The 23187-nt window shown below is 57.4% G+C and overlaps 1 protein-coding gene across 5 annotated transcripts in view; it reads right to left on the bottom strand.

Moving 5' to 3' along the window:
- CCDC33 (coiled-coil domain containing 33) overlaps positions 1-23187 on the bottom strand; it is a 115386-nt gene that overhangs the window by 75833 nt on the left and 16366 nt on the right. For all 5 annotated transcript variants that reach the window (XM_058294481.2, XM_058294480.2, XM_058294483.2 and 2 more), the window contains 4 exons: positions 18690-18853; positions 6184-6317; positions 2252-2361; positions 723-839 (listed from right to left, as the gene is read on the bottom strand). In XM_058294481.2, coding sequence (XP_058150464.1) covers positions 723-839; positions 2252-2361; positions 6184-6317; positions 18690-18853 — 525 coding nt within the window. The remainder of the gene's footprint in view (positions 1-722; positions 840-2251; positions 2362-6183; positions 6318-18689; positions 18854-23187) is intronic.

Below are 23187 nucleotides of genomic sequence, written 5' to 3'. Positions count from 1 at the left end.
CGGGAGGGACATCTGCTTACACGGCCGAACCCCCCGCCCCCACTCAGGCAGCGAGGGCACCTGTGCTGGCTGGTGGTGGAGGTGGGGGCAGATTCCTGGGTCTGTGTTCTGACCTCTACAAACAGATTGGGGAGGGGGGCAGCCCATAGCTGCCCCTGCAGACCCAAGGTTCTGTCTGGTTTTGGGGGACGTGGCCCCTCCCCATGGGGTATGGCGGGGACAGCAAGGCCAAGCTGCTGGCATCCTCTTGGTTGTGTGAACGTGTGTGCCGCTGGCTGTCCTTGAGAAAGGGCATGACTGGGGAGAGGAGAGGTGGGAGCAGAGGCCTAGTTGGGGAGCACAGAGCTGTCCCCTTTGAGATTCAGGGACACCTCAGGCTTTGAGAGCCTTCACCCTCCCTGTGAACGAGGGCCAGGGCTGTGGCCAAGTTCTCTTCCTCTCACTTCCAAGGACAGCAAAGGAAGGGGAGGTCAGGCCAGGGCTGTGTTCCTGAAAAGTGCTGGAAAATTTAGGCATCATCATCTCATCCCCATCGACCCTGCATCCCAGAGTATGTCTTTGCCGATGACTTCGGCTATTCTTGACAGGCCCAGTTGCCATTTCCCTTCTTGATTTTCTTCCCCAGACATCCAGAGGAGGCCAAAGCACAGGGCATGGGACCTGCTCAAAAGCTTGACCTCCTTCCCACCCACCCCCACCCCGCAGAGCCCCAGGCCTGGTACCTCCAGAGCCGTGTGGTTGTAGCCGACGTAGTGGGGGATGAGGCTGCCCTTCCGAACAACTGTCATGAACAGGTGGGTCTTGCCAGTGGCATTGACGGCCGTCTCAGATGGGATAGGCTAGGGTCAGGGTCGGGGAAGAAGACACAAAAGCCGGCGAGCATTTAAGGGGCAGGCCCCGGCCATAAATCCAGCCCTCTGCCGACAATCACTTGGCATTGCTCCACCGGGGCTCCAAGCTGATAATTAAAGCTCATGGTCCCTGTGAGCCCTTCCAAGGAGATCAATATAATAAATCTTCCCCTTTCCATTTGAATATTTCATCGTCCTCACAAGGACCACTCTCTGCCTGCTCCCGTTGTGAAGAGGTGATAACAAGGCCAGGGTTCTAAGTGGACAGAGAGCCAGGAGGCCTGGGCCATGCTGCCAGAATTATAGCACAAGTGCTGTGTCCAGGGGTAGTCACTCATCTCTCTGGGCCTTCACTTCTCTGCCTGCCCCAGATTCCCTGTCTTGAAACCACCCCAGACCGGGGATTCCCTTTGGGCCCAGGGAAGGTAAAGATCCCTGGGCCGTGACTGAAGAATTTTTGGGATAGAAGGTCATTGCTGGGGCCTGGGGGAAGTGAGGGAAGAGAACTAACCCCATTTGGGCACCTTGCTAGGTCTTTGAGCCTTTGTTGCACTTGATCCTCCAAATGACCATATTAGGAGGTATAATGATGGGGAAGGAGGCCTGGGGTTGGGTTCCCAGCCAATAGGCAGCAGACCTGGGATCTGAAGCCAGACTATCTGACTTCAAATTGCTCTTCTCTCTAAACTACCGAAGAGTCCTGGACTATACACAGGGGCAGGGGAAATGTTTCTGCTCATCTCTGGCCCAGTGCCTGGCACTTAGTAGGCACTAAATAAGTACTTGAGCAATAGGAGGTGGATTCTGCCCTCCATCAATCAGCTCTCGGGGTAGGGTGGGGACAGGCAGTCAATGGGCCTGGAAGGTTCCTCCATCCAGGCTCACTCCCAGTTGCCGACTATAGGGGTGCATTCCAGGGAATGCTTTATCCCTCACATACCCGACTCTCCTGGGCATGGAAGGAACTGACTTGGGAGATGTCATGACCTGGGTTCACCCTCGACTCTGCACTCACAGAGGGTGAGAGGCACACTCTCCCTGAGTCTCTGTCCCATATTTGCAAATTTCCCTTAAGGATTAGAGATGGTTTGTCAAGTACCTAGCACAGGTCCTGGAACATAGTAGATGCCCTGGAAAGACTATGTTTCTTTGATTTTTAAATACACTTTCCTCTTTTTACATATATTAAATCAGAATACATCTTTATTTAGGGTATTCACTTAATATGGAAATTCTCGTGGAAAGCATTCCTGTCCACTCGCCAGGAGCTGTGTCTCCTGAACCCCACCTAGCCCTAGATTTGTCAATACTGAGGGATGGACATGGACTCAAGGAGATGCTAGAGCCCCTCCCGCCTACTCCAGGCTCACGTGGGCGCAGAGCCCAGGCCTCGGACGCACCTTCACCAGCTCAAAGTGGTAGGGGTGGAAGACATGTAGGTACTTGATGGGGATTTGGTAGGACAACAGCTCTTCTTTCTGCTTGTTGTCCACCACTTTAAGGAGCACATCTGGAGAGAGAAGTGGGAACAGGGTCAGGACAGAGCTTAGCTTACCACCTTCCTTCCATTGCCGTGAGCCAATGAGAGATGAGAGATATTGCTGAGAGCAAGGGAGTCACACTGAGGAGTTAACACACTTGCACTTGGGTAGAACAAACACGTGCATGTAGATATGTGCAGAGACACAGCTCCACATAACTGCCTGGCCTCCTGCTCAGGGCAAGGCCCCTTACCCGGTGCTCCTAGGGCTCAAAGGTGCACTTCTCTCCTGTGGGTCAGAACTCAGCCCAGCCACCTGTGGCAACAGACACACCTGTGCGCACACAGAAACACACACACAAGCAAGAGTAGCACCTCTTCCCAGGAAAAAGGCCCCTTCCTCTCACCAGCCTCTCAGGCAGGAAGGGGAAGGATCATCTCCCACATGATGCCGATGCATAAACTGAGATTCAGTAAGGAACAATGATCTGCCCAAGAAATCCTTTGATTCAAATATCAATAAAAGTATACTTCAAGAAAATGAAAGCCAGTCTAAGCGCTAAGAACAATGCACCACCAAGGCAAGGAGATTGCACTTTGTCATATAATGGCATGATTTTTGGGATGAACTCTGACAGAAACACCAATTCCTCAGAAATAATTGTGATGGTGCTGCTTAGCGAGCACCTACTGCATGCCGGGCACGGGAATGGGCACTCCTCACTCATTATTCCAACAAATCCCCGCCACCACCCAAGAAGGCACCACCATCTCTGTTAAATGTGGACACTGGCACTCAGAGGGATCACCTAACTTAACATCACACAATTCATGAAGAACTGATGGGAGAGGCTGGGTTTGGTGACCCTGAAGCTTTTTCCCACTCTGGAAGCATAGGATTTGAGGAGGAGGAAATGAGCAAGGAGGAAAGGAAGAGAAGGACAGAGGAGAAATGAAGGACATAGAGGAGAGAAGGAAATAAAAGGCGGCCGCTTGCCCTCTGCTCCTCTTCCCTGGAACACAGGGCATTTCAGCACCAGGGACAGCGCCAACCTGTGCGGCTCCCGTGGACCTGGGTAGGAAGGAAGTTGAGGGCCCTGCTGAATACTCTTCTCCATCCTCCCCACAGCTACCCTGGAGGCAGAGAAGGAAAGGCTTGCCAGCTCCCTGAAGAGCTGGTCACACAGGATCCATGCTCAAAGGAAAGAGGAGGGAAAGGGCAAGGAAGGTCTTGAGGTTGATTTGAAGAAAGTAGAGAAAAGCAAGGATCTGGAGCCAGCAGATCTGGGTTCTGGTATCAAGAAACCAATTTGCTCTGTGACCTTTAGCAAGTCACTTAACCTCTCTGAGCATAATGTTCCTGCTATGCAAAATACTTCAATAATCTAAAGCTAATACTTTAATACATACCTTAAATAAATAACAAAGTTAATACTCAAATAAAAGAAAGACCCTGTCCATCTCCTTTGGATTGTTACAGGGATGGGAGAATGTTTTTCAAGCTATAAAAATGTGTGCAAATGCTCCTTGTGGTTGTCACTATTTTCCTACTTGTTAACCATCTGTATCCTCTCCACACACTCACCCAGCCCTGAGCATACCTGAGAAAACTCTGCTGGTAGGTTCCAGTGCTCCCAGCCAAAGCCACAGCAGGAGCTTGGAGGCTGCCTCCTCTCACGCCCACTCCCCAGGAGCACCGAATCCCCAGAACTGGCCAGGATTTGCTGAGACAGAGGAAGAGGTGAGTGCCCCGCGTTGCCCCTGCCCTCACCCCCACCTCTGGGGCTCTGTGTGGGCGGCCAGCAGAGGACTGCAATTGGGAAATGGCCAGCCAACTCTCCCTGCCCTGTCTCCACGCTGTCAACACGCTCCATCAGCTTCTCCTCTAGGCACTGTGCCTCTCCAGCCTCCCACTGCTCCCTTCATGAGACCAGCAAGCCATTCCTGCTGCCCCCCTGCTGTGGCCCTGACATAGGGTCTGAAACTCCCCTTCGCTTTTCATTAACACATTCTCGAGCTTCCCTGAGCCCTTCCTCCGCCTCTTGGCCTGACCCCCATCTCCCCCATTCCCCCTGCAGACATCACCACAGCAACCAGTTCCAACCAGGTTCCAAACAAGCATCCAGCTACTTCAATCTGCAAAGAGATGCCTGCTAATATTCCCTGCCTGCCCTGGGGCCGCCCCACTCTCCCATTCCACCTGTGGCTAGTCCTGGCCCCTTCTCTGCTGATAGAGGTGCCCCAAGGCCACTGACCTTCTCATAGCTCTTCCTCTAGTTACCCCAGGTGTCTGAAGCCCAGAGCAGGATTCCAACTCAGATCCACGCACTACAACCCCCAACAACCCATCAGCCAAACAAATGCATGTGTGTCTGCATGCATGCACACACACAGACATTCGTGTACAGTCAGGCACACACAAACACCAGATACATCCAGGAAGATGCACAACACAGTGTTACAGCCAGACACGCCAACACAAACACCAACACACACATGTACTGTGCATAGACATATGCAATCCTACAGGCACAGATGCAAGCCTGCACTCACACATACAACGTTCCCACATGCACATGGGCCAGCCCTCAGGTACTCACAAGGTCACGCACACAGGCTTGTGCATGTGTGTTTTCATGAAATCCCATGTCTATTTTTCTTCCTCTTTTGCATTTTCTCAACCCTCCCAACAGCTCCACCTGTCCTTTATATGCAGAAAAAATTAAATTCTCTGTCTCAACCTAGGTCTAGCTCCTTCCCCTTTTATCGAGGCTCCCCTCCCCTGCTTCTTCTCTGCTCTCCCGCTCCCACAGCCTGAATGTAAGAGAGAGCCTTTTGCTCTTTGTGAAGTGAATGAGGAGCTCCGTTTAAATCCCTGGGAGATTTCCCTTTATTGTTTTGTTTTTAACAATGTTCAAGGGGAGAGGCAGAGTCTGTCCTCTCGGGGAGGAGCCACCTGCAAGAAGGGAGACTGGGGTTCTTCCAGCTAGATGAGGCCAGAGGTGTCACAGGGCACGTCTTGGCTCTATGGGGACATTACCAAGCTGAGCTCTCATCTGAGAGTGGGTGTCAGACAGACAGTCAGTGGGGAAAACGCAAGTGTGGGCACACATGCATGCATGGGGTACCTGGGGGCTCTGTCTGAGCGCCACCTTGCAAAACCTACTTGCCTGCTAATGTTAGAATCTACCCAAATTAGGGAATTGGTGGGGCTTCTAGGGTGGAAAAGAGAGAACTGTTACGCAGTTGCTACGAGAGCAGAACCCAGTCCGTGGGGCACCACTTCCTAGCGGTGGGCAGCGACCAGGGGAGGACTAGGTGCAGATAAGGATGTGTTCTAGTGACTTCGAAATAAAAATTTAAAAAATCAGGTTGAGGCACTTTGAACAAAGGGTTGATGGAACATGCAAAGCTGAGTCCAGGGCCCTCTGCTTACTGATATCTTGACCCTTAGCAAGTCATTTCAATGCCTAGAACCTCTCTTTCCTCATCTCAGCAAGGGGAACAGCACCGCCCTCCTGGGAGGTTGTGACTTTCCAAGAGCGGTGTGTGGGGACGTGCCAGGAAGCCGGTAGTGCCGCTTCGATGGACAACGGCGGTAATAACCGCCACGAAAATAATAACAACGGCCATAAAAAAGATCAGCTTTCATTGTTTGGAAAATTCATTTATGTGGAACAATCGTTTTGCAAGCAGGCTGGGAAGATGAGGCGTGACAGTATTATGAATTTTTTTTCTTTAAAATGCTTTTTGCCGAGCCCAAGCAGGTGTTCAGGTGGCTTCCAGCTGATTGTGGGGGAGTTGTGCTGACACCCACTCCCACGGACCCTCCGCACCGGCCCCCAGCCTCACCTTCTTGCCCCGCATCCTCAGCTCGGATCTCCAGTTTCACTGTGTCCCCCCATATGGGGGATTTGGTGGGTTGCGAGGGCACGGATGTGACTGCCTTGGAGCTCTGGCTCTTTGCTTCCTGGGATGTGGTTTTCCTGGGGAGGGGAGGGGCAGGGGTGAGTTGGGGAGAGGGGGTCCTGCCTGCTGCTCTCCCTTCCACCCTCTGGATGCCACTGTCCATCAATCTGAGCAGAAGGGGGACAGAGCACGGAGAACTCCCCCAGGCACAGTCACGTCACCGGGCCCAGGGGACCCAGGCCTCTCCTCAACTGCCCAGCCTGCCTGGGAGGCCACACTGCCTCCTGCCCCCCACCCTTGAGGCCTTTGCTTGACTCCATCAGCAGCAGCCAGAGGCGGGGTAGATGCCTTGCCTACTGGGTTCCTGCCCCCCGCCGGGGACGGGCACCCAGTAGGCACCTGTGTGCAGAGGTGCCCACTCCTGACCCTCTTCTCTGGGTTCTGCCTAGTGGGAAGAAGCCTTTGGGCAGGGCGCCTGGACGGTGCCCCGTGCCTAGCTGTCCTCTCCTCTTGACCTTGAGGTCCCTAAGCTTCTGGCCCAGATTTCCCAGGCTCAGCCCAGCTGCCCAGCCCTGTCCCCTCTCAGTGGAGCACACCCAGCTGCTGCCTTCTGCAATGCCCCCTGGGGGCAGAGTGCCGGGTGGGGCTCTGGGAGTTGCGCGTGGGGTGAGTTCGGGGGCCAGGCTGTCTGAGGGGAGGCAGGCAGTGTACCCCATAAGTGTCTGGGATAAGTGTACCCAAGACCCAAAGCCATTCCACAGTTCAAAGAGAAAGATTCCAGGTCCCAGCTCTACCCCTAACAAGCTGCGTGACTTTGGGCAAGTTGCACAACCTCACTGCGCCTTGCTAATAATAGCACTCACCCTGCAGGTTGCTGTGGGAATGCAGGGCATCGATACGTGTAAACTGCCTGATACATTGTTAAGTACCATGGAAGGGTTACTAATAAGTATTTTAATTATTAATATTATATAAATACAAAATTTATTATGACCTCATAGCTTGGAGGATTTTGGCCTCAGTACCCCCTCCCAAGACCTGCCCCTTTGCCCCTGGCCTGGGTTCTCCCCATCTTGACCCCAACTCTGAGTCTATAACTGGGGGTCTCTGGCTGCTGTGACAACGTGTAGTGTCCTGGACAGAGTACAGGCTTTGGGGTCACACAGAAAGGGCTTCTGGGGTCACACTAGGTCAGGCCTTGTAGCCTCCCCTCTCCAAGCCACAGTCCACTCCTCTGTAAAGAGGGCCACCTGGGAGGGTGGAAACAGCCTGGAGAGAAGGCAGGTAAAGCTCCCGGCATGTAGAAGGCCCCAGCTCACCTTGGTCCAGGGCTTCTTAGCGTCTGTTCCACGGACCCCTTTGCCCGTCAGCTGGAAACCATGGAGCCCTTACTGAGTCCACACTATACTGTGTGTTATTTAATAAATGTCACAAATATGTCACACCCGCACAACACGTCCCCACAAGAACAGCGTTTTTGTGACTTTCAACTCAAGCCCACGGCCCCCTGGTTAAGAAGCCCTGCCCTAGCCCCTCATTTGTGGTACAAAGTGACTTGGGTGCCAGAAAAGGACCTGGTGGAGAAGAAACGCAGCCTGAAGGGAAAGGGGGGAAGCGCTGAGATGGGAGAGGGTGCGGTGCCCAGGGCCTGGACCACTCCCAGACTCGGCACCCACCCCCTCACGTTGTCCCCATGGCCCTGCCAACCAGCCCCCCGCACCCGCCAAGGCTCTGGGGGTGCGGGAGGCTGGGGAGAAGGCAAGGAGGCCGGGGAGAAGAAAGGAGGCTGGGGAGAAGGCAAGGAGGCCGGGGAGAAGAAAGGAGGCTGGGGAGAAGGCAAGGAAGCCGGGGACAAGGCCTGGAGGCTGGGGAGAAGGCCTGGAGGCTGGGGAGAAGGCAAGGAGGCCAGGGAGAAGAAAGGAGGCTGGGGAGAAGGCAAGGAGGCCGGGGAGAAGGCAAGGAGTCTGGGGAGAAGGCAGGGAGGCCGGGGAGAAGGCCTGGAGTATGGGGAGAAGGCAAGGAGGCTGGCGGGCCGTGGCGCTCAGCTGCCCGCCCCCACCCGCAGTGGGGAGAAGTCCAAGCAGCTCTTGCCCCAGCTCCTTCTGCCGACAGCTGCTCCCCCAAAGCCAGAGGCCACAGCGCCCTCTCCCTAACAAACCTTCCGTGGGCTCCCCTGGCAAGGTTAATTAATGCTGCTACCTCGTGGCCTCCCACTCAGGAGCCCTTGGGCGGCAGTTGGTGGGGGGGGGGCGCCCTGGGGGGCCCTGGGGCTGCATTTCGGCCGGCCTTAAGGAAGGCGGTCCCTCCACACCCAAACGCCAACCAGGGCTTGGACACAAAACCTGCTCAGGCGCAGGCCACACTGTATTTTGTAGCACAGGGGTCTTCCCGGTTTCCTGCAAGGGGGTCTGTGTGTACAGAGGGGGTGGCACGAAGTCACCAGCAGTGCTGGGACAGAGTCCAAGGTGGAGCCCATGACCTCCACTTTCCCTGCCTGTCTTCTGCCCTCTTGGTCTCTTGCGACCTCTTGCTCCGTCCCCTTCTCTGGACCAGAGGGCAGGAGGAACTTCAGAGGGAAAGAGAGGGGGGAGGGTGCTGGGGCCAGGCAGAGGGAACTCATGGTTATGACTTCCAGACGCAAAGGGTCAAGCAAGCACCCCTGCCCCCGCCCCCAAAAAAGAGGCGGGAGCTAGGGGGGTGGAGATGAGATGACTGGGGAGGAAGGAGGCCCCAGGGGAAGGAGGAGGCTTTTAGCAGGTGGAGGGAGGCTGTCAGGGTAATGGCTTTTCCTGGCACAACGGACTCCTCTGGGCCTTGATGCTATTCTAGAAACCAGAGAGCAAGAAGGGTCTCTGATTCCTCGATGAATGGAAGAGACAGCTCACTCCCTGCATCCAGACCCCAGTCTGCAGCCCCAGGCAGGGCGTGTGGGAGGCTGAGTGCTAGACGGCCCAGCCCCGGGGGAGCTCCGGTGCCCTCTCCAGGGCCTGCCTCCCCAGGGGCGAGGCTGCAGCTCCCTTCCAGTCCCCAAACCCCTGCCCTGGCTCTCCAGGCAGGCGGGGCCGGGAGGAGCTGACGGATGGCACCTGCCATTTCAGGGCTCAGACTGGATCCAGCCGCCGTAGGGTTGGGGTCAGCAGGCACAGCTCAGCAGTCCTGGGCCCCAAGCTGCCGCAAAACGCACCCCCGGCCCCCGGCCTCCCCCTGAGGTACTGCAGGAGTATGTGAGTTTGAAAAGTTTCAGGGAAGCAGATTTGGCTCAATGGATAGAGAATCTGCCTACCACATGGGAGGTCCAGGGTTCAAACCCAGGGCCTCCTGACCCGTGTGGAGCTGGCCCACACGCAGTCCTGATGAAGGAGTGCCGTGCCACGCAGGGGTGTCCCCACACAGGGGAGCCCCACGTGCAAGGAGTGTGCCCTGTAAGGAGAGCCGCCCCGTGCAAAAAAAGCAAGGCCTACCCAGGAGTGGTGCTGCACACATGGAGAGCTGATGCAGCAGGATGATGCAACAAAGAGACAGATTCCCAGTGCCACTGAAAGAATGCAAGCGGACACAGAAAGCAGGCAATGGGGGGAGGTGGGGAAGGGGAGAAAGATAAATAAAAAATAAATCTTTAAAAAAAAAAAAGGGAAATGAACTTGGCCTAGTGGTTAGGGCGTCCGTCTATTACATGGGAGGTCCGCGGTTCAAACCCCGGGCCTCCTTGATCCCTGTGGAGCTGGCCCATGCGCAGTGCTGATGCGCGCAAGGAGTGCCCTGCCACGCAGGGGTGTCCCCCGCGTAGGGGAGCCCCACGCGCAAGGAGTGCACCCCGTAAGAAGAGCCGCCCAGCGCGAAAGAAAGTGCAGCCTGCCCAGGAATGGCACTGCCCACACTTCCCGCTGACGACAACAGAAGCGGACAAAGAAACAAGACGCAGCAAATAGACACAGAGAACAGACAACCGGGGGAGGGGGGAATTAAATAAATAAATACATCTTTAAAAAAAAAAAAAGTTTCAGGCCAGAGGCTCCTGCTCGGCAGGTGGGGCGGGGCCCAAGCCCCGATGTGAGTGGGAGGGAATCTGAAGGATCCTGCTTCCTGCCTTTGAGGTCATGACTAAGGAGAAACGCATTGTCTGGTTTCCCGGGGGCTGCTGCAGGGAGCTGAGGCGAGCAGCTGAAAAGCACCGGATGTGAAGGCAGAGCTGCTGAACCTCTCGCCACTTCACACCTGGCCTCTGAAATGCCCTCGTACTGTAGGGCCTGCTTGCCACTGTCACTGCCCCGGGGAGCCCCCCTGACCCGCCCTTCCCCCAGCACAAGATGTGAATTCACCTGCACATACGCACTGGGTGTGCCCCTTCCCTCCAAGGAGTGCCGTTCACATCTGCCCCCCCCACCTGCCTGTCCTCTCAGCCTCTCCCTCCCCCACCAGCGACACAGCATGCACAGTCAAGTTCAGACCTCCTCCAGGCCAAGGGCTTTGGAAGCCCAGGTACCGGTGGCTGCCTCGTCCTGAGGGCCAATCCCAGGGCAGCCGCCAGGAGAGCAGGGCGAGGGGAGGGCGCTGGTCTGGGTCTGTCCTGGCTGCTACGTCCCAGCTGAGGAGCACCTGGACCCTGCGGGACCAGGGGCATGCTCTCCTCCCTGCGCAGGGAGTTCAGGCAGACCCGGGGAAGGGTGGACAGAGGGCAGACCCCTTAGATGGATGCACAGTGGGACACGGCCTGTGGCTCTTGCTGGCTCACCTGGGACACCGCGAGGGAGGTGGGGGAGCAGGCTCAGATTAAGATTCCCCAAGCCAGGGGCTGGGTTGTCAGGACTGGCTCTCCTTCTGTCCTGGAAGCTGGGACAACCCCCTCTCCCTGCATCTTCCTTGCTGGCCTCTGAGCCGGGCAGACTGACCTCCCCCATCCCCCAAATGTCCAAGAGGCACTGAGACTCCTGGCCACAAGCCTGGCTCCACCCCGGGCAGCTGGACCCTCTGCATCAGGGACGGGGCGGGGAGAGCGGCCTCTGTGAGAGATGGTCATCTGAAGACCGGCGGTCAAAGGCGGGGCTGTATGTTTCTGACACTACCTGGGCAGGACTGATGAGGAAAGGTTCCTGGAGGAGGCAGGGCTTGAAGAGATGGAGAGGAAGATCTTCCCAACTGGGGGACAGAGGTGAGGCTTGGCGGGTGCATGAGCTGGCTCCCGGGGCAGGTGACAGGGAGGGGCTGTCTGGCTGACCCAGGTTCGGTGGGGTGGGTCGGGAGCCAGGGTGGGTAGCCAGAGAGGAGAGCCTGTGGCTCCCTGCCGGCCTCCTGTGCCCTCTCCAGCCCCCTTCTCTCCACACCCCTCCAAGCCTAGCCTAACCCTGGACTCGTGCCTCTGGCCTTGGCCTGGCTGCACCTGGACTGCTGGGCCAGGGTCCAGAGCTGGGGTGGGTGCTGGCCTGCTCAGCCTTTGCCCAGGCCGGTCAGGAGGTCAGGAAGTGCCTGGTGTGAAGCTCCGGTCTCTCCCTGCTCCCCCTTCACCAGACAACAGCCCATCAACCACACCTCCCACCCGGTAGGAGCCCCTTCCCCAGTCCCCAGGGCTGAAGGCAGGGCAGCTGGTCCGTTGGGGCTTTTGAGCTCTCAGGGGCTCTCATCCTGGTTTTCATTTACTAATTGGACTCTAATGAACCATCACTAATCGCTGATGGCTCTACAACTCTACAGGTGGGCCTCATTTTACAGAAGAGCAGACTCTGGAGCAGGGTGGGGTGGAAGCAGGCATGGCTCCTACACCCCCACTTTCCTGCAGGGAGTGGGGACTGCTCTGGAAATAATGACACATTCCAAGGGATTAGGAAATCAGCCCTTTGGCAAAGGAAAGAATGTTTCTGTGAATTGAGAATACTGCTTCCGCCCACCCGCCCTGCCCACACTTCATCTGAAATAGCCCTGGCTGATTTTAGGGGAGCCCTTTACAGCCAGCATGCACTTTCCACCCCTGCTGCCCACAAGTCAGGGAGGCTGGCGGGGCAGGGGTATTCTTCCCAGGCGGCCCAGGAGGAGTCTTAGCCTGCAGAGCCTTTTGAGTGGTACGAAGTCAGACTCCAGCCCCTGGCAGCTCCCGAGCCTTGAGGTGGGAGGACGAACCCTGTCAGTTCTGCTCTGCTAGAAGTAAGCGGAGGAGACAGCCTGTGCCAGCGCCCACGGCTCCAGGAAGGTCCTCGCTGGCAGCCTCGTTGCTGCCATCTCCCTGTTAACACTTGCCTCTCCAGGGTAAGCCCTGACCTCTTTGGCTGCTTGTCCAGGATTCCCACGGGAGAGCTCGTAAGTGTCTCAGACTTGAGACAGCCCCAGGCGCCTGGGGCGGGGTGATGGAAACATCTGGAAAGAGCCCTTGTGGCCTGTCTGGCTAGGGGGCCCTCCCAACTCAACCCTCTTTTAATCGCTGTCGCCAGCTGGGTTTCCAGGTCCAGGACACAGGGAAGTTCTCACTGAAGAAAATCCTGAGCCTCAAGGGGGGCGATGTCACTTGGAGAGGTGTGGGTGGGGGCTCTGGTCATGGGGTCCTGCAAGTGGGTGGGGGCATGGCTGCACGGGATGAGGACACGAATCCCAGGGTCTGCTCCCTGCCCTCAGACATTTTCCCATGGGCATCCTGCCCAGAGAGGAGTCACGGCCTCTGCTGGAGTCAGTGGCCAGACAGGGGCAGTTGTCTTCCTTCGCTCCACTCCTGCTGGCCAACCGTGTGACCTCTGACAAGTCCTTTCGCTCCCCTGGGCCTTGGCCTCCTTGGCTATAACATGGGGATAATGCGATCTGCCTCCCAGGGCTGTTGTAATTGAGCCAAAGTACAGAGGGAACTGAGCTCAGAGTGGGGCGTAATCAGAAAAGGGGGGCTGCTTGCCCACTGGCGTGATCCTATGATCCCTGTCTCTGGGCTGGTTATTGTTACAGTTGCAGAGCTCAACCCTCTGGCCGCTGAGACCAGCCCACAGGTCACCTGCGAGTCATGCCCGGCTCCAGCCACCCAGCCCAGATCCCCACGCTCTGGGGCCCTTGGCTAAAGGCCCCCAGCCAGACAGGGGAGGACGCAGGAAGTCCAGCTTCCAGAAGGGTCTGCAGACTGGCCACTGTGCCTTCTCTGGAAGTCTGGGCTAGGACTCTGATGCCGGGGTCCAGTTCTCCTTCTGAGGGGGCAGTTGGTGCATAAAAGATCAAGGCAGGGACCAAGTGGAAAGAGCTTTCGGATTCTGGAATCCAGGATCATGGATCCTGGCTTGGGTACTCACTAGTTCCGTGACCTTGGGCAAGTCACAAAAATGCTCTGCACCTCAGCAACCTCTTCTGTAAAAGGGGGATGGTATACCTCGTTCACAGAACGGTGTGACGATTAAATTATCTGATGTACACATACACACACACGTACACATTGACATATACACACTCCTAGCACATTTGCCAGGTAACTGGTAGGCACTTAATAAGTATAAACGTCTTTCTCCCTCCTTCTCTTACCAGGACCTTGGACAATTGTCCTGCTTCACTATCTTCTCCAGTTAGCCACCAGGATCAGGGCTCAGTATGTATCCAAGGTCAGGGATCAGTCTCTGATCAAGGTCAGGGCTCAGCCTGGGGCCAGAGTCGGGGCTCAGGCTTATCCACCAGAACCGAAGTTCCCCTGAGTATGACTCTAACTGGTCCTGATCTGCTCCCCTCCCCGTCCCCCCTCCTGCCCCTGGCCTGAACCAAGCCTGCCCCCTGGGCACAGACGAAGCGGCAACTCCCCCTCCTAGCACTGGCTCTGTCTCCACTCATTAGCTCTGGGCAGCAGAAGACCATAGAAGCAGCTGCCAACACTGGCAGCCCAGCCACCCATACTTGGGCCAAGGGTCAGAACCCTACAGGCCATCTCCTAGCTGTCCCCTTCCCTACCTCTCACCCTGCCAGCTGGGATGCCCCCTCCACCTGTCAGTTCCACTATCTTCTTGATTCCTGCTGTGCTCTGACAGGCAGGTCTCCCTGTGCCAGGCTGGGAGACAGGTGCTGGGCACTGCTTGGACCCCAGGGCCTTGAGCCAGGGCCAGGCCAGTCAGGGGACATCCTGGGCCTGGGCACTGGCCCAGCAGCCCCGGCGGTGGAATCTGTGTGGGAGCTGCACATTTGGGGCTCCACTTGTCTCTAAAGAACTGAGACAATTTTCCAGGCCAGAGCACAAACCAGTCGGGCAGCTGGCTACAGACTCTCAGATCAGGACAGGCCTGGGACAGCACAGAGGCCAAAGCTTACATCCTGGCTATGGGATGGCCGAGGTCCCAAGAGGGGCAGGGCCGGGGCTGCGGCCACACGGGGAGTCAGGGCAGTGGGTCAAGCTCCAGGTCTTCCTGATCCCTGTCGGACTTCTCTCCAGTGTGCTGTGGTTTTGTTTTGACAGCTCTCATGTCCCCACCGTGAGTGCTGTTGAGGACACCTCCTCTCACCCCTGGGTCGTGCTTCAGACCCGCCGGCATCTCCCACTGTCCAGCTGCATCATTTCTCTATAGTCCTATGAGGCTGATCCCAGGTGAGGTGTTAGCATCAAGAGGCAAAGTAACTTTCCCAGCAAGCTAGTAGTAGGGCCAGGTTCAATTCATTCATTCATCTGTTCACTGACTTATTCATTCATTCATTCAACATTTATTAGCAGCTTTCTATATTCCAGATACTGTGTTTAACAATAAGCACATGATGGCAGCTGCTCTCAAGGAACCAGTGGGGACACAGACAAAGGATCAACCAGTGGGAAGTGGATGTGGCTCAAGCGATTGGGCTCCCGTCTACCATATAGGAGGTCCAGGGTTCAATACCCAGGGATTCCTGGTGAAGGCAAGCTGACCCCAGCGGAGAGCTGGCCCACATGGAATGGTGCCCCGTGCAGGAGTGCTGGCCTACATAGGAGTGCTGGCCCACATGGAGAGCTGGTGCAGCAAGATGATGCAACAAAAAGAGACACAGAGAGGGAAACGGACTTTGGCCCAGTGGTTAGGGCGTCCGTCTACCATATGGGAGGTCCGCGGTTCAAACCCCAGGCCTCCTTGACCCGTGTGGAGCTGGCCATGCGCAGTGCTGATGCGCGCAAGGAGTGCCGTGCCACGCAAGGGTGTCCCCCGCGTGGGGGAGCCCCACGCGCAAGGAGTGCGCCCGTGAGGAAAGCCGCCCAGCGTGAAAAGAAAGAGCAGCCTGCCCAGGAATGGCGCCGCCCACACTTCCCGTGCCGCTGACGACAACAGAAGCGGACAAAGAAACAAGACGCAGCAAATAGACACCAAGAACAGACAACCAGGGGAGGGGGGGAAATTAAATAAATAAATCTTTAAAAAAAAAAAAAAAAGAGACACAGAGGAGAGACGAGAGACCCAGCAGACCAGGGAGCTGAGGTGGCGCAAGAGATTGAACACCTCTCTCCCACTCTAAAAGGTCCCAGAATCAGTTCCCATAGCCACCTAACGAGAAGACAAGCAGACACAGAAGAACACACAGGGAATGGACACAGAGAGCAGACAACTTGGAGGGGGTGGGGGGCAGCAGTAAATAAATAAATTAAATAAAAAAAAAAGAACCAACCAGTAATCACATAAAAACACCACAACACTGGAGAAGTGCTTGGTCCAGAGAAAACACTAAATAGGGAAGAACGGCTTGGGCTGGGAGGTCAGGGAGGGATTCCTTGAGGAGGCAACATGGAGCCGAGAGCCAAAAAGAGGAAGGGAGAAGGTTCTGGGGAAGACAATGTGCAAAGGCCCTGGGTGGAGGGAACAGAGTCTTCTCAGAGTCCTGAGAATTGTCTCATGTAGCTGAAGCAAAGAGGGAGGTGAGGCATTAGAGAGGCAGGCAAAGATCCAACTCTGTTGAGCCTGGAATTGTCTTTACTCTGGGAGCGATGGGAAGTCTTTAGGGGCTCAAAGCAAAGGGGTAACCTCCCTTTTACAGCTGTGATGGAAGGTGGCAAGATGTACCAAGAACAGTTGGAAGAACAGTGCAGGAGCCTATGTGGGTGGCAGAGCTAGGGGAGAGAAGCAGTCAGACTCAAGAGGCAGGAGAGACAATCAACAGGACTGGTGATGGACTCGATGGAGGTGAAGGATTATGATAACTGACCCCAAGATGTGATGGGGTCATGGGAAGAGTATAAAGGAAGAGTATTGGCCTCGGGTGGGAAGCTGAGAGCGGCCGACATTCCAGGCCAGGTAGAAGAGACTAAAGAGAGGAAGAAAGCAAGAGAATGGGGTATCTTGGAGGCGAGGAGACTAAAGAGCTTTAAATAGAGCGAGTGGTCATGGGGTAGTGGGGCTAATGTCACTGATAGATCAGACAAGACGAGATACACCTTGGACACAGGGCTGGGCAGGTGGTCACTGGGGACTTTAGAGAAAGAAGTTTCCACGGAGAAGTGGGGTCAGGTTGGAAGCTCAATGAATGGCTTAGATGGAGACAGGCAGAATCACAAGCCTGGCCAAGCGTCCCCGCAGGCGGCTCTCTCACTGCCAGGTAGACCTGTTGGTCTGGGACGGTCAGGGCAGGAGGACACAGCCTATCACCAGAATGGCTCCTGGCTGCAGGCAGTGGGAGGTGGCCCGGCCCCAGGCAAGAGAGGCCTGTGTCTTTGGGCCCCACCCTTCCCCAGCTGCCACCTAAGGAGGCGAGTGAAGGAATGGCCTTGAGGCACGGCCAGGCCCTTGCTGGGGACATCCACCCTCCAACAGGCAACGAACCCAGAGGGGAGTCAGAGCCAGGCCCCTCTCACTTTAGGGTGAGACACGTGGGACAGCAGGACCTCTTCCCAGAACGGGAAACCAAGCCAGAGGTACTAAGCTTAGAGCACCAGAAAAAGGGGGCAACAAGATGGGGAAACAGTTGAGAAAGAGTGCGAAATTATATCCGGATGTTAAAGTACGATGTATTCATCAAGGAAGAAATGAGAACCTCAGTGGACTCCCTTAGGCCTGTTGTACGCTGTATTACTGTATATTTGGAATTAGACATTCTGGGGCCACCACTTTCTTTCCAGGGCTTAGGGCCTCCCTCTAAGGTCTGGGTTCTCTCCCCGGGGTTCCTGCCTGGGCTGGAGGCTCACACTGAAAGCCCCTTTCAGGTCCTGACAGCTGGGCCTTCATTCCCAGAAGCCCTCCTTTCTCCTTTCATTTACATCTCATTAGCACCAGCTCGAGCTGGTGGCAGCGCTGCCTGCCTGGAGCCCTGGAATGCAGGCCTTGCTCCCTGCACCCTCCTCCTCCTGGGCGGCGGTGGGTCTAGTGGGCGCTTTCCCCACTCCCCACCCTACACCCCGGCCTCTCCCCCACCCCCACCCCAGGTGCCACGGACACTGAGAGGGCGCCGGTGGGCTCAGGGTGTGCCCACCCACCACTTGCCCACCCAGGCTGGGGCCGGCTTGGCTCCTGCCGCACGTTCCCATGGCAATGGGGTGATGGCGCGGGTCGCCTGCCTGCGGAGGCCTCCCTCCCGCCGCCTCGGCTGGATTGGTGATAGGCAGGGCCTCAATCTCCCGAGATGATCGGCGATAATTGGTTTATGGAAATAGCTGAGGGGAGACAGCAAGCTCCCAGCTAGAAACCAGACTGCCTTCCAAGCCTGCTCTCTGCCACCTGTCCTTCCATCCCCACAGAAATGCAGCTGGGGGAGGGGAAGGCCAAGGAGTTGGGCTGGTGGAGGCGGGGCTTTTGAGGCAAGCACGGGTTTTTACCTGTTGGTCTCCCGTGCAACATCAGTTCTCTTTTTACTGTGGTGGACAGGAGGCGGCTTGTTGTTACAGGAGCCGGGTGTGCCTCAGTCACTCCTAGAGCACTCAGCCTTTCCCTCTGCCAGGCCTCTTTTGTCTGGAGGAGGCCTGGGTTCTCCTCTGAGAGGGACAGAGGAGTCGCCCCAGATCCTGCCCCCTGGGAGCAACCATTCCCCGCCCCCCCCCACAGGCACACATCAAAGAACCAGAACCAGTAAAGCCCCAGGACGCGAAAGACTGAGGAAGTGGTGGGGCCAAGGAGGAGGCGGGCTAGGAGGACCCTGCCCCAGTGTTGGCCATGGAGGGATGGGGGCACTTGGAGGCAGAGAGGCAAGTCCCGGCTTCTCCTTCCTTTGACCGTTGTCCCCCACTGAGCCCTGCCCAGGCCTTCACACTGAAGGGCTGTGTCCCCGCCCAGGCTGAGGGGTGGCCAAGCTCTGTCTGGCTCATTATGGGATCAAATACTGGCTCTCTGGACCTTTTGACATCCTGCCCCGGCCCTGGTGAGCAGCTTCCTAGGCACCTGGGAACACCGGGAGGATGAGTTGTCAGGCGCCACATTTGCAGAGCCCCTAGCCCTTGGCTGAGCCCCACTTGGCTCTTCCCCTCTGGGGGTCATAGACCCAGTCCTGAACCTTCCAAATATCCGGCCCCTGGTCTCTGCCACAGCCCTCACACCTTCCCCTGCCTCCACTGTCACCCAGGTACTTACACCACCACGTAGGGCCACGGCTCGGAGCCATCCTTGCAGGCAGGGAGGTCAGTGGCTCCGTGGAGAGTGATCTCGATGATCTCCTTATCAGAGGGGGCCAGGTGGCTGCTCTCAGGCTCTGGGTTCTCGGAGGGGTCCGGGGGTTTCTGTGGGCCCTCAGCCACCTGTGGGGAGAGCCAGGGCTGAGTGGCCTTTCTGGTGTGGCTACCTCCCTTTACTGCCACTCTCCAGCCCCCAGGCCTCCTCACAGCCCCTCTCCAAGTGGCAGCCTCCCCACATCATCCCCTGACCTGGATGGGGGTTGCAGGGCAGTTACCTTTAACCCATCGTCTCCCTTCCTCTGAGCCCTACCCCACACCTCTCAGTCCCTCCCTTGCCTCTTCCATCCTTGGTGGGTCTTCTTCCTCCAGCCTCCCCCCTCCAAGCCGCCTCTCTTGTGAGCCAGCTCAGTCAGTCTAAAAGACCATTTTCCCCGTCGTGCCTCAGCTCAAGAACTTGCCATGCCTCCCTCCTGCCGCAGCTCTCTACAACTCTGCCAGAATAAGAGCTGGCCAAAGGGGCAGGAACGCACTCACAACCAACTTCCTGCTGCTCCTCAAGACCTCCTCAAGTCCATTCCCACTTCCAAGCCTTTGCTTTTGCAGGTACCGTTGTCTCTAATTCCTAAATCCCACCTGCTTTTGAGGTCCTAGCAACTGGCCTTCTTTGACGCCTCCTGTCACCTCAACTCCTTCCTGTGCACTGCACTTGACAGTTTTCGAAGCATATCCACATCCATGGAACCACTCAACATATTAATGGAGATAAATGAATGTATCTGTCCCCGATGCCTCATCTACCTTCCACCCAGAGAATGCCATGGGCTGGGAAGGAAGAGAGGTCTCTGCTCACACCCAGGGCCTCTAGGCCAGCTGTCCCAAGCACACACTCAGCTGCTGTGGCATCATGGCCCGAAGGACCATCACGGTGAGAGCTGCTGGGAGGAAGCAGAGGCCATCCCAGCTGGGGCAGTCAGGGAAGGCTCCTGGCCCCACGCCACTCCGGGCACCCCCTTTCAGCCCTCTTGGAGGTCTCCAAGTCAAGCCAAAGCCCAGCTCATGGGCCCGCCCTGTCTCGTCAAGCGTCTCGTCCCACAGTTTGTCCCAACACAAGGGCGGCTTGGTTTTTCAAATTGTTCAAGGCCCAGACCTTGGAGTCCTTGCCCCATCTGTCTCTCTCCCCTCACGGCGCACATCCAGCCAGTCAGCAGATCTTTCAGCAACACCTTCCACCACGTCTAGACTGACCGCTTCCACCAAGTCCCAGCCACCTGGCTGCCCGCGCCAGCCTCCTAACGGGGTTCCCTGTTTCCTTCTTGCCCTCCCTCCACCCGGCCCCGTCCCCCCACAGCAGCCGGGGCGAGCCTCCAGTACTGAGTCCTGCAGCACCTGGTGGGGGAACTGAGCTCATCTCGCTCCCCCCCCCACAGGCACTCTGGCCTCCTGGCTGTTTCCCGAATCACGCCAAGCTCTCTCTGCCTGAGCTTTTGCCCTTGCTGTCCCCTCCACCCAGGTGGCTCTCCCCGACGTGTCCGCCCCTGTAGCTTGCCCCTCACTTCCTGCAGGTCTCTGCTCTGTCTCTATCTGAAAGGCCTTCCTGGTGGAGGCTGTGGGCCAAGCCTAACAGGAGGTTAGAAGGCGCCGGAGCCAGCCCCGGGGGAGGCCCCTCCCTTCCCTTGACTGAGGGGGGCGCCCCTCCCCCTCCCCAGCCTCCGACCGACCGGGCTGTCACCATCTGCAGAGGTGTTAATGAGAGCCACCCCTCCCCCTCTCCCCTAGCTCCCTGCCAGGCAGGGGTGGGGGTGGGGGAGGCCAGGACTTAGAATGGGCTCCAGTGGGGGGAGGGGGAGGGAGGGGCCATGGAACAGCCCCAGGGACTCGCTGTGCCCACCGCAACCAACACCCCCCAGCAGGTTCCGTCCCCTGGTTTAGCAGTACAGGAACAGGCCAGCAGCTCAGGGGCCAAGGGGTCTAGATTTCAGCCCAGCCCTGCCGCGTCTCCCTGTCCTGTGCTCCCTGAGCCTCAAGTTCCCACCTGGCCAAGGGGACTGTCTGGAGTGGCTTGTGGTACAGTCTTCCAGGTAGCTGGCGTTGCTGAGGCCCGCAGAGGTGACTGATGTGTGTGTGTGTGTGTGTGTCCCCACTTCCTAGAAGCCCCATTGCTGTGTGAGCACAGGGCCTGCCACGTGCTCCCCAGGGCCCCAGAGGTGCGGACCCCAAAGTGGGTATTTGCACAAGGGCTCTCGCTGACCCCCGGCAGTCCTGGAGCCCACCGGGTGTTCCGCGGCTCAGGCCCAGGAGCCCTGCACCTTCCTCTACCTCCCCGTGCCTCTCCGTCAGGGACCATCTTCCGAAATAAAGCTTGCGGAGGGTTTGGCGAGAATTGCTCGTGTTATACTTCCGGGCACGAGGCCAGCTGCCAGGCTGGCGCCTCCTGGTGAGGCCTGCAGGCACGGGCCCACTGGGCAGGCGGCCCCGGCCAGGGAGGCTGGGCCAAGTGTGAGGCCCGGGGCGCGGGCATGGCTGCGGCGCGGCCCTGCAGCCGGCCTGCTCTTCCCTCTCTCCTTCCCAGGAAGCTGCAGGCTCAGAGCCATCCCTCCATCAGGACCAGTGGCTCCCTCCGCAGCCCCAGCCTGCGCTGGAGGAATGTGTTGGGATAGAAGCCATCTGCGGGGGTGTAATGAGCCCTGGGAGGGCGCTCCCTCCTGCTGCTGTGTGCCTCCTCCAGGCAGGAGCATGCTGCATACTTAAATCCACATTTCAGGCTTATTCTTGGCTAACCCCCCTCGATGCTGCCAGGGTGCAGAAATTAGTCCACCTTTCCAGCTAGGGGGTGGTGGCTCTGCCTGCCTGAAGCCACACGGCCAGTGGAGAGGTGACCACTGAAGGCTGCTTGAGTCCCAAGTGCTCCCAACTGCTCCACCAGCACCAGGCACAGGGGCGGGCTCAGAGGTTGTGAATTCCAACGCCAGCAGGAGCCGGCACACGTGTGGCGTAGCTGGGCTGTCTACTACTCAGCGCACTTGAGGATTGGGGGGTGGAAAGGGGGGGATAGGACCAGCAATGGGGCAGCTAACAGCCCATTAGACTCAGCTTCCACGGTCAGGGGCTTCAACGGGTTCTGGTGCGGATGGAAGGGGGCAGGCTCCGTCCTCCAGATCTGCCTCCCTTGCCACCCCTCTGACCCCAGTCATCTGGAAGGCTGGGCCCTGTGTCTGGAAGCCACCCAGCTGGGGAGGCTCCACCAGGGGCCAGAGAATGGGCACCAGGCTGGGAAGCAGGTGCTCTGGCTGCCTTGATAGGTCATGTACGCAAATTAGACTCCCATGGGCTCAGTTGCCCCAGCTGTATCACAAGGGTCTTGAGTTAAAAATGATCCTTCACAGGAAGTGGACATGGCTCAACTGATAGAGCGTCCGCCTACCATATGGGAGGTCCAGGGTTCAAACCCAGGGCCTCCTGATCCATGTGGTGAGCTGGCCAATGCACAGCACTGCTGCACACAAGGAGTGCTGTGCCACTCAGGGGCGTCCCCCGCAAAGGGGACCCCCATGCACAAGGAGTGCACCCCGCATTGAGCCGCCCAGCATGAGAAAAGCACAGCCTGCCCAGGAGTGGCGCCGCACACATGGAGAGCTGATGCAACAAGATGATGCAACAAAAAGAGACACAGATTCTCAGTGCCACTGACAAGAATACAAGCGGACACAGAAGAACACACAACAATGGGAGGGAGGGCAGGGGAGGGAAAGGGAGAGAAATAAAATAAATCTTAAAAAAAAAAAAGATCCTTCACATTCTTTCCAACTCCAGCATCTAAACCTGCCTGGGGGCTATGAAGTCACAGCTACGGAAGCCTCAAGCCTCGTCTGTGCCCTGTGCTTTCCACATGACACGGCCTTACTGTGGCCCTGCTTCAGGGGAGGAAACAGGCTCAGAAAGGTGCAGCCCCTTGCCCCAAAGCACACAGCACTAGCACGGGCTCTGCCTCCACATCCTTGCAGCCTCTCCTTGGTGCTGTGGACGTGGGGAGGCCCCGGAGCCACAGTGTGGACCCGCCCAGGCTCGCAGGTAGACCCTTTCAGGTCTGATCAAAGGTGAGGCCTCAGTGTTTCTGTCTCTAACCTGGGGAGATTCACATCCTCTGTCTCTTTCTCTGGAGCAGGGGCTGAGGCTCCAGCGAAGCCACAGGCTCCTGTCTCCCACCTCCCGCCGCCAGGGTGGGCCTGTTTGTGGGCCCCAGACCAAGGATGCTGGGGAGAGCCCTCACAATGGGGTCTGAAACAGCCGGCAGAAGCACGAGGCCAGCCGGGGGCCAGCAGCCGGGGGGCCCCCGGGGGGCTTTGGAGATGAGGACCAGCCATCTCAGCGGGCTCTCCGGGCCTGTATGGCCCCAGCAACAAGAGGGCACCAGGCCCTTTCCGGGTCTGGTGGGTGCTAGGGCCTGGCCAAGCTGCATT

The sequence above is a fragment of the Dasypus novemcinctus genome, chromosome 3 (genome assembly GCF_030445035.2).
Source record: "Dasypus novemcinctus isolate mDasNov1 chromosome 3, mDasNov1.1.hap2, whole genome shotgun sequence".
Lineage (NCBI taxonomy): Eukaryota > Metazoa > Chordata > Mammalia > Cingulata > Dasypodidae > Dasypus > Dasypus novemcinctus.
Note: the sequence above shows the minus strand (reverse complement) of the source record. Positions and strands in the feature narration are given on the sequence as shown.